Here is an 11,923-nt window from a genome sequence, read left to right on the forward strand (position 1 = left end):
GGAAAATAAATTCCTAGCATATCCAGTCAAATACAAATTGGAATTTGAAAATAAAATAATACAATTTAAATAACATAAACAGTATGAAATGAAATGGGGCTATATTTGATTAAAAAATCGAAATTAATACACAGAATGTTGATAGAAAAATTTAAAAGCCTAATAAGCAAGAGATATATCATATTCATGGATCAAGGGAAGCATTGTATTACAATTCCAATTTTATACAAATTAATATTCATATTCAATGAAACGCAAACGAAAACCTAGGAAGATTTTTAAAGCAACTGACAGGAGTACTTTAGAATTTATATGGAACTGAAAAGAAAAAATTTGTAAAAGAGTTTTGCTATTGTGCATAAAGCTATAGTAATTAGCCAGTATGCTTCATTATCAGTGAGAGAAATGACCAGAATAAAAAGTCTAGAAGTAGCTCCAAATAAAAGGACTCAATGTAAAATCAAGAAATGCTATATGAGCAATTAAATCAAAATATGCAAAATAATTTAACTTTAATTGACACCATATTTCAAATTAACTAAAATATAGGTCCTTCACTTGAGTGTAAAACACCAAATTATGTAACATCAAAAATAAAACACAAGAAAATATTTGAGATCTCGGGTATAGATTCATAGATGTAACACCCAGAGTTTAATGTTTTTTTGTTTTTTGTTTTTTGTTTTTTTTAACTGGGGATTGAACTCAGGCCCTTGAGTTCAGGCCCTTGCCAGGGAAGTGCTTGTTCTATTGAGCCATCTTCCCGACCCCCCTTTTTAACTTTATTTATTTATTTTCTGTATTTTAGGGAAAGGTCTACAGGGTGTTCAGGGTCTCACTACTAGATCAGACTTGTAATGATTCTCCTGCTTACAGCCTTCCAAGAGCTGGGATTACAGACATGTGCTACCACGCCCAGTCTCAATTGCCATCTGAGAGTACCCTGGGGGCAGAGCCAGCATGGCAGGTTTTTTTAAAGTTCATTGACAGGGTTACTAAGAGTAGGCTTTTTGTTTGTTTTTTTTGTTTTGTTTTGTGGTACCAGGGATTGAACTCAGGACCTTATGCTTGCCAGGTAAGTGCTTATTCTACTGAGCTATCTCCCCAAAGTTTAATTTTCAAATGAAAACAAATTGATAAATTAACTTTCATCAAAGTTCAGAACTTCTACCCTTGAAACCCATCTTTTTAAATTGATTGATTAATTGATTAGCTGATTTGGTATAGAGTCTCGCTATGCAGCTTGGACTCATAGTGATCCTCTTATCTCAGCCTCCTCTGCACTGAGATTACAGACATACGCCCTCATGCCTGGTTTTGGTGGCTGGTACAGCGAGGGGCTGACATGGCATGTGGTACTGGGGTTTGAATCCAGGTCCTTGTGCTTGCCAGGCAGGTACTTAGACCACTGAGCTATCTCCCCTGCCCCAAAACCAATTTTTAAGAAAAAGAAAATATAATCCACAAACTGAAATGATGTATTCTCAAGTTATATAGCTGATAAAGAAATTGTTTCTAAACTGCACATAAATATTCTTCAAAGTTCAATAAGAACAAGTGACCAATAAAAAGAACGAACAAAAGGTTAAGACAGATACTTCACCAAATAAGATGACAAATAAGCATAAGAGTCAGTTAGTAAAAAATTTAAGTCAAAATAAAAATTATGACCTATTAGAGTGTCAAAACTTTTAAAATATTGCTATCAACTATTTGCAAAGATATAAAAGATAGAACTTCTGTGCACTGTTGGAAGAATTTAAAATAGTACAAATACTTCAGAAAGAAGCTGATAGTCCTAAAAGTTGCAAAGCAGGAATTATAATAATGTTGGCCCCACTAATAGAAAAAGAGACCCAACACTGATACACAAAAATTGATAAATGCCAAAATTATATTGCGTGAAAGAGGCCAGAATCCCAAAAGAGCATCACATGCATTACTAAGGTTATAGAAAATGTAAAAGTATAGTGATGAAAATCGAGAACAGCATTGGTCTAGAGATGGAGAAAGGCAAAGGACACTGAAGGGACAAATGACAACGTAATCATCACTACACATATGGGAATGGGTCAGAGTGTATGGAAAAATCAGTGTAAATTCTAAGGATGTGAAGTTTTTGTGCCGGTTATACCTCAACAATGTGCTGCAACAAAAGTAAGAACAGTGAAAATAGGAAAAGGAGGTACAAGTAAAAAGTAAAGGTGGAGCACAGGTCATCGGTGGTTGTAGACCCTCAGCAGGGCCGCTGGTATCAGCCTCTTTCAATGGCGACTAACTCTTCCCTTTACTCTCATGTTCGCTTTTTAATTTCCTTCTGCCCAGCAAATCAATCCTCTCATTCATTCTTCAGTGCTTCACCTTACTGCCCACATGCACGATTCCATTTTAAATTATGGCTTTTAAATGCTTATCAGTCAACATTCTTGTAAAATCTATCCATGCCATCAGGCTGTAAGAGAACCCTCTTTTTGCTTTAGAATTTCACCTAACATTTTGTGCATGGCCCATATTGTTTGCATAACTCAGAGTTATCATTACCAGCATTAGTTTTATTACTACAACAATACTGGCATCTCCTGACTGCCCTATATATTTTATCCCTCTCCACATTGACTTAGATTTTTTTTTTTTTTGGTACCAGGGATTGAACTCAGGACCCTGCCCTTGCCAGGCAAGCGCTTATTCTACTGAGCTATCTCACCAGCCCAACTTAGATTTCTAAGTTTTGAAAATTCAGTTTTTTAAGACATTTCTTTTCTCTTGCCTCCTTGTCAAACAAATGGTCAACTCTCACTTCTGCTGTTTTCATGTGTCTAAGAAATAGTCACAACTTCTTTCTTTGTAATTTCCTATCTTTATTCTGTTTTAATTCATAACAATTATAGCCAACTCAGTAAGAACAGTGTGTAATTTGGAACAAGTACAAAACTTGAATGAGCAACATAGAAGCTTATTTTCTGTATAACATACATAGAATTTGTGCTGTCAGTTTTTACATTTACTTTTTTCCAAGATAAATGATGCTTATCTGATGTTACTATGCCTAATTCCTAAAATAAAATGTAGGGCTAAGCCAGGCATGGTAGCACGCACCTATAATCCTAGCACTTGTTAGGCTGAGGCAGGAGGATAGATGCAAGTTCAATGCCAGCCTAGAAGACATAGTAAGTTCAAGGTCAGCTACCTTGCATAGCAAGACCTTGTTTAAAAATTCAAAATAATAATAAGAAAGAAAGAAATAAAATGTAGAACCAAAATTTATTAGGTCCCTAGGAGAAGACACGGTCAATTTTTCATAGAATAATTTGCCAAGTTTGTCTTTTTCAAGAACTACATGCAGTGTTCCTTTCTATTTATGCAGCTGTTTCTAATCTGTTATTTTATAACTAGTATAGAAAGAATATGTCTAATGAACAATAGAATATCTAAATGGAAGCTGTTAAAATAACATGTTAAAATAAATTTAACTACAACAATACTAATTTCTATAATCTTTCCTAGTTCAGTGCTTGAATAACATAGCTGATAATAATGTTACTTAGGTGCTTCCAATGTCTTTTAAGAATATTATATATAGAATGACATGAGATTTATACCTCGACAGGAAGCATTTGGAATTTTCTAGTCCTTCTTGTACCTGAAATACTTTTCTCATTTACAATTTACATAAGATCCTATTTGATGTATGGCTTGGTATGCATGAATTATGTAATGATTGCTGGGGAGAAACCCTATTAAAGTGCATACCTAGACAGTCAAGTTAAATGATCCTGTCCCCATTCTATTATCTTTGTGTCACCTCTATTAATCTAAGCCTCCACAAATACATCCTTGATTAGGAGATGATTGCGGCTCTGAGGTTGTCATCTAGAATTTGTGTTTTGCCATGGCATTCTGAGATGCATTTGAAAAGGGGGCAGTACTCCTCAGTTCTACAGCTAGGGGTCAGAGGAAATACTCCAGCTCTCTGCTGTCCCCTTGGCCAGGATGAAATGTATTTACAGATAAAACCTGGGCTTGTCTTCAGTCCCCGTTTTTCTTGGCTTCTGCAGCACCCAGAGCACAATCTGTGACCTTTCTGGTGCAGCATGTGAAGCCCGGGATAGAACTGCAGTCCCTGCACTTGCCTAAGCTTATCTATGTAGGTGCTTTAGTCAGCTGAGCTGTCTCACCGGCCTTCAATTTGTGATCTTAAAGCTCAGTGCATTCTCCTCACTGACACCCATTCTCCCTTGTAGTCCAGAAAGCCATGCTTTAATAGTTTCTCCTCTTCTGCTGGGGAACCTGTCGCTTTGTCGGTCCCTCCTACTTTCTCTCCCTGTGTCTACACCTTGCAGTCCCTGAGAATTCTGCCTTCTAGACCTTGCTGTCATCTCCCAAGCATCAGTCACTAAGCGTGTGCCCACACATTTGGAATTCTAAACAGGTAGCCCAGAAAGTCAACTCCAAGTTCCTTCTGCATTCCAGACATCTCTTTGCTCCATTATTCCGTGGCTTTAAACCATTGACATTTCTTTTCCCTCCAAAGGCAACGAGTCCTCCGGGGTTGTTAAAGGAAGAAGCCAAAGGCTCTCTTCAAAAGAGCTTCCGGATCCTTAATGCGGCCAAGAAGTTAGCAAATGACGTAAAGGGTGAGTGTGGCTAATTCTTTATTACATTCAGATTAATTGCACAGTGATTGGCAAGATATGCTGTCACAGTACTAATGAATAGAATTGTTTCAGCATGACTTTTATGATTATTTTATAATGTGGATGTAACATGAGTAATCTTTCTCATAAGTCTTGAAATATTTCATCTCAATGTCTTACCTTACACTGAGTAGCAGTTCAAACTTTAAAACTAATTTCTATAGGATGACTTTACTTATCTCTAATGCAAAGTAACTTCTTCTGTGATTATTTTTCCTTTAAAAATTGTACATTTTTCATGTATTGTATTCCTAACTAAAAAAGTGCAAAAAAATATCTATTGTAGGTTTTTTCTTAAGAATTTGTCATAAATATTCTGCTCTCTGTATTGCTGTTGTTTTAAGCATTGCTTGTTTCTCATTGGAATTGCCTCCTATTTCTCTCTGTAGTTGCAACCAGTGCTCTTTTCCACCTAAATGGCAATGGTCCTTTGAAAAGAAGCTGCCTTGCCTAAGTCCAAGTTTCCATGATGTTATTTCTCCTCCTTGGAGTGCTCCACCCCAACCCCTCTTCATCTAATTTTCTCTGGACCTCAGCTTTCACTCTCATGTCCTGCTCTGCAGGAAGCTGAGCCCACTGTGTTACCTGCCTGCCTCCTCCCTGGACATGGCCTTCCTTCCCCCAGGGCCTTGTCAGGCCACTGGGTTATGAACTTTATTCCATCTTCTTTATGAAAGACATGGGGTCTATAGTTACCTTCAGGTTTCTACTGTAAATCTCACAGATTAGGTCAGATTGGAAAAAAGCTAGTACATATTCAGCAAATGACTGATTTGGATTTTATTTATCCCAAAAAAGGAAGCTGCTTAAAACTGCTTTGTTTTCGCCATGCTGTAAACTATTTGAGTGTGGTCTCCTGCAGTGGCCAATGTGGAATGAGGAAGTCTGTCTCTAGGAAGGCAGCGCTTTGAAAGTAAAAGGCTTGGACTGTGTACTACAGGTGGCACAAGCCACCTGCTCCCATGATTCTGTGCAGCTCTTCTTACATTTGGAAATGGGACCCTGAGCAGCCTAACTGTGCTTTCTTCTTAGACAGTTGGAGCCAACCCATTGCTTTGTGGTCGCTTCTCCCTACCCAACACCCCTGCCCAGGGGCAGGTGAGGAGGATGATTTATGAAAATACAGGGACAGATCAACACTTTACTATTTCCATCCTCATAAATGTTTTTCTGCATCAATTTTGACTTATTAAAATAGTACATCATCAATTACTTCCAGTGCTCAGCAGTGGGGGAGGCTAAGAAAGGCAGATCACAAGTTCAAACCCTGACTGGGCACTTAGTAACTTGGTGAAAGCCTGGTTGTAAATCTTAAAAACTTAAAAAGGGTCAGGAATGTAGGTTAGCATGGAAGCCCTGGGGTTTATCCCCACTACTAAAACTAAAAAAGGGCAATAAACTATTTCTATGTTGGCCATTGAGATTTTGACTGCACTTTTAAATTTCACATGAGTTGCAGGCCATGTGTACTGCACCCTTCCCTAGTCCTGCCTCTGCCTCTGTTTCCCTGCAAACACTGGTGCTATTGAAATTAAGGGGGAAAAATCCATTTTTAGCATTTGAAAAAGAAATCTCAGGCCAGAGGTGGTAGAAAGAGTTAGGAGAGAGAAATGTTCATTACTTCCAATGTCTTTTCTTGTACTTCAGGTAGTCCATTATTTAAAGTAATGAAAATCCAGAAACTACTCAAATAATAATTCCTCCAGAAAACCAAGCCAAGACTATGACGGAGATGAGAATGTTTTCTTGCTACATTATGACATTCTCCTGATTTGTGGCCAATTACACAGGTTATAAAACAGCTGTTAATCAGAGAAATGCCATATATTACCACCAGGAACTGCTGAAATAGGCCCTGCAGAGCAAAACTCTTGACAGCAGCTATTAAAATAGAGATTTAGTCATTTCTCTCTCTATGGTGCCTGGAGTTAGAAGGAATAAAAATGGCGGGGTGAGTGTACCCTCCATATTTCTAATTTGTTGCTTGGTTCAGCTGAGTACAATTCAGTTAACTCCTCCGCCTCGGTCACAATGACTTACAGCTGCTCCCTGCCATTTTTATGCTGTCCTTGCCTTGAGGGACTCTGAACTTGCCAGGAGCAATTTGTTTTGCTTTTTAATTTTTGAATATACATCTGTTAAAAGTAAATTTGCCCTTGTGTGCATTTGAGCTTTGAAGCCAGTCTGTCTCGGACTGATTGAATGTCTGTAGAGACAGAAATCATTTCATTGATGGATACGAAGCTGGGAACAGACTGATGACTGAAAGAGTTAGCAGGTGAATTAATGCCACCAGGTGAGTTAATGTTGCTTTACAGGTGACCAAGTTCTGCCAATAGGATGATTGAGGTTCTCGCAGACTATGTGCAGGGAGAGGAAGGAAGTACTGTCCTAAATGACACATTAGAAACCTGAGACTGCGAAGACCTCAGTTTCCGTATGATTGCTCTTGAATTCTATTTGGTTCCTGCTTTAGCCTTACTCTTTCTCTTTACTCAAGACAAATGGATTTCTGTGCTACTTAGGAAAAATGAATAAATAATAGATCTATAAAATGAACAACTTCAATTGGTATTTAGATGAAAGAAAATACCCGTGTCCAGGCCAAAGAATAAATGACTCAGTGACTGATCGACATATGGTGGTGTTTCACCCAGAGAGCAGAAGCAAACATTACTCAACATTGACCAAACTGGCCAGCAATTTTGCTTCTATACTACAGTTTTCCACACACTAACTTACTCTAAATAAGTGGATCACAGAGATTCTGAGATCATGGCTATAATTCACTTACCATTGCTAGCCATCTGAGATTTTATGTTGGTATTTTATACTAAAAGAAAATAATAAAGTATACTGCAGCACTATTATATCAAAGCATGATGTAAGAGTAACATTTTAATTATACATTTTAATCCTTATATTGTAAAGAATGTATTTTTTTGGACTCGGTATGCTGTAATTACCTGCATTGGCCTTACCATAGGTGGACACCTGAAAAACAAACACATATCCCTCTGACAAGGAGCAGTTTAGATGAAGATAGATGGTGGAGGCCTCAGGAAAGGAGGGAAGGGGTGCTAATCTGGTGACATGTTCTCCAGACACTTTACAAATCAGGATGGGGGAGCTCTCTCTGAAGTCAATGAAATGAGAAATACTCCAATGTGGAAAATCGTTGACTCCTGACTGTGGGTCTATAGCTTGATTTGCTTTGGCCAGCAAGAAACTTGAATTTGAATACCTTAAATAAGGCAAGTGCTTTCTGATTTAGCACAAGCCCTACTTTCCCTTACATCTTTTATTAGACTCTTGTAGGCATTTGCAATGATCTCTGGTCTATGCAAATTTATTTCCAAATCCCAAGGAACTCCAAATTCTGATTCTGTACACACAACATTCCATTTTATTCTTCAGAGCTCTATCTGTCTCTTGCTAAAATGATACAGGAGAACATCGTGCATGCTTGGCTCCAGCCTTCTGCTCACACAGTCAGCTAAGCACCACTCTTAGGGAATGTCTTTCCAATTTCCTTGTCTCACTACATTTGCCACTGACTTGGCACTTTTTGTTTTCTAGCTGACCCTAGTGTGTATCCTAGGTTGGTTTGCTCAATTTCAATTTGTTCCCATGGCAACAAAGAAACCACATTTTTTATCATTTACAATGATAAAAGATAAGAAAGTATGGTGGGCCAAGGGTCCAGAACCTGACTTCATCTATCTATCTGTCTGGGAACAGACTGATGACTGAAAGAGTTAGCAGGTGAATTAATGCCACCAGGTGACAGTGATAGGTAGCAGGTATTAAAGGCCTATTGAGCACAACAATGCCCTTAGCAAACAAGATCTGCTAGAATGCTGTCTACTTTACCAATGATGCTAAGTGACTCTGAAATATACAAAGACTGACACATTTTGGGGAGGGAGTCAAGACGTCATAAGAAACACAAATAAAACCTTTAGGGTAAGTGATTTCATCGTGAAAAATAACCAAGCTAAGAATATGAAGAGAAATTCATTTGGTATTTTCTACTTGCTTCAAGCAGAAAACTGCTACAGAAAAGCTTAAGAAGCAAAAGTGCATATTTAATCTTCTTGTGGGCTTTTGAAGAAAACTTGCCATTGACTTCCTTGATGTATATGACATTGGATGGGTGCTTTATCAAATATAAATTTTGAAGTTTCCATTTATTCAAGAATTACAAAAGCATATGCTGTATATAGTCATAAAATCACCTGACACATGTCTACTTTATATGTAAAGTATAATTTTTAAAATGAATAGACTAGGGGCCGGGGAGACGGCTCAGTGGAATAAGTGCTTCCCTGGCAAGTGCAAGGGCCTGAGTTCAATCCCCAGTTCTGAAAAAAATAAAATAAAATAAAATGAATAGACTAATGTATTTTTATATGTTAGCTTGGTGAGACAGAGCTTAATGAATATTAACACTAGAAAGACAACCTCAATTGACAAAGATCAGTGTGGTTAACATGGTCTTCTCCCAGCTAAATTTATCTTCTAGAAAGCTAAATGAATAAAAATTTTTGAATCTTAAAGGTATATTAATTAATTAATTGACAAAAATAGTGTTTTCCTCTATAGGCTCCCTTTGGAGGAAGATCAGAATATTGAACATGCCATATTAGCTTTCCCAGCCCACATTACAATTTGTAATTTTAAATCATTGATAGCCATATTTTAAAAACTCTAAGAAGCAAGAATTAAAATGATACACCCAAAGTACTTGAGTCATAGTACCCCACTTGACTTGAGCATAGATTAGCTACTATCTAGATAATGATGACTTAACCAGTAAAAAGAGGACCAGGGTGTTGCCCAGTGGTAGAGCATTTTCCTAGCATGTGCAGAAGCCCTGGGTTTGATCCACAGCACCAAGACAAAGAAATAAAACAACAAGAAAAATATTAATCAATGAGGAATAGAATTTTGCACTGCTTTAACCAGAGTGGACGATAATGGAAAGAGAGGATGCATAGTAGACATATAAGGAAACTAAATTCCTACCAATCACAATATCAAGGAATCATCTACATTTTTAAAGTATCAATAAAAATGTAAACATTTTAGTTATGTAAGGAAGATATAGTCCAGCAGGAACAGATACAGAAGTTCAAAGGAAACTCCTGTTCACAAAGGTAGGCTTCAGCGGCTGAAACAGCAGGTTACCACTTTTATTGGAAGTCTGTCACTACTTAGTTTTGAAAGGTTATTCATTGTTTTTCAAGCATTACTTACTACAAAAAGTAAAAACAAACTTCTCTTGTGGTTAGAAAGTCACCTTAGCTCCAATGCTGCAATTACCGGATAGCAACTGAGGAGACAAATCTAGATTTTCATGAAAAGAATTCCCTAAATTCTGCACCCAATAGGAAGATAGGAATGCTAAATAATTTGTACAAGATACTGTATTTTTTTTTTACTCACAATATCCCTATGTCACATTCAGCAGTTTGTTGCTACCTTTTTTTTTTAGTATGAGAAAAGTATGATTCAGAGAAGTTAAGCAAGCGGCTCCCCATCACCAGCAGGTATGCAGTGGCTTCCCATGTTTGCACAAGGTTGTCTGGCTTCAAAGCTGATGTATTTAACCACTGCTCTCTGAAGCCCTAGATTGCCTATTCCGCAGAAGGTGGCATGTTAACATCCATGCTCCTAGCAAATGCGGGATAAAAGAACTAGTGGGTGAATGCTTAAGTGTACCAGGAATCATTACCAAGAAATCAGGGTCTCCCCATGACTTCCTTACACACCTCTGACCTGTCCCAAGCCCTTTCTTTCAGAACACAAGATAGCCACAGCGGAGACCAACCCTGTTCAGACAGAATCTGCAGAACAGAAGATGGAGCATGACCCTGTGAAATAGAAGTTATAGGGGCTGACCAATTTTTCTATGGGGAAACCCTGCCAAGAGGATATCTCTCATATATTTTAGAAAAGAAGGAAAACAGAAGTGAGAATGAGTTTGTGCAAGCAGGCCCTCGTGAAAGTGCAAGTCTTCACTGCCAATATCACCTGCTGACCAATTTAGCACAGACTCCATCTAACCATGTCCCTTCCACGTGAATGGCAGTTCTGCCCATTTTATCCTTAGGACTCGCAGTTCTGTTCAGGAACATTTATACCCCTTTAATATGAATAAAACATAATTGAATTTGAGAAACTTCTTCACTAGATGGAGTGTGAACATTTCCATTAAAACCCATCTGGCATTCAGCTGAAAAGTAGAATATATATGCATGTATGTGTGTGTATAAATAAATATGTTTGTATATCAATATATGCATATAAATGTATTTATACATGCATATATTGATATATATACATGTGTATATAATACATACATGTCTAGATATAAATGTGTATACTTACATTTATACACATATATGTGTATACTATATGCACTTAGGGTGTATAAAAGAGACATAAACATAGATTCTAGACCAAGCAGTTTAAAGTAAGAAGAAAAGCAATTTACATAACATTAGAAAGAGGTAAAACACTGCAGGGCACTACCAAACCAATGTGAATGTGTAGCCTTTTACTAACTGCCTGTGGCAAATCCAGTACTTTCCCATACGCTCTCCAACTTGTTTCTTGTGTTAATCATATGGAAGATGTTATTTTCACTTAACTCAGATAAAGAAGGATAGAGATGACATTTAAAGCTCCATTTTCCAATTTTAAGTCCTATAATCTTTCTTTGCAACACACTACTTTTTAATGACTAGCATTTTTAGGGAAGAAATAATTAATGGTCAAATAACTACTGTGTAGCATTTTTTGAACTCTTAAGGGCACAGTTCACGGTCATGGTTTTCATTACTGAACTGCTGTTCATAGCTAGAAGCAGGCCAGGATTACGGCAAACATATGCAGATGTTTATGATTAGTGGAAGTGACTTCCAACTCTGTCTCTGCTTTTCGTTCTGGATGTCACTATTTTACACACCCAACAAAGGGAAATTTGACTGTCAAACATGCACGGAGCCTGCCTTTGCTTCTGTACTTCATCCGCTCTCTCACTTTGAGCCCTGTCATTTTCCAAGCTCATTCTTTGACTTTAGTCTCTTACCATAGGAGGGCAAAATGAGAAGAAATGCGATCAGTTCCAAAGATGTATCTATCTGCAACCTCTGAGTGGTACCTTCAACAAGAAGACTGAATGATGGGAGCAATTTCCTTTTCAGCAAAAAAAGGAGGAGGAG

General features: G+C 37.6%; 1 protein-coding gene across 1 annotated transcript in view; it reads left to right on the plus strand.

Moving 5' to 3' along the window:
- Nucleotides 1-11,923, plus strand: part of Lama2 (laminin subunit alpha 2) — a 639,722-nt gene that overhangs the window by 550,558 nt on the left and 77,241 nt on the right. Inside the window, exon 41 of the mRNA XM_023714262.1 lies at nt 4,532-4,634. Within this exon, the coding sequence (XP_023570030.1) occupies nt 4,532-4,634 (103 nt within the window). The remainder of the gene's footprint in view (nt 1-4,531; nt 4,635-11,923) is intronic.

The sequence above is a fragment of the Octodon degus genome, unplaced genomic scaffold (assembly GCF_000260255.1).
Source record: "Octodon degus isolate 3935 unplaced genomic scaffold, OctDeg1.0 scaffold00034, whole genome shotgun sequence".
NCBI classification, from domain to species: domain Eukaryota; kingdom Metazoa; phylum Chordata; class Mammalia; order Rodentia; family Octodontidae; genus Octodon; species Octodon degus.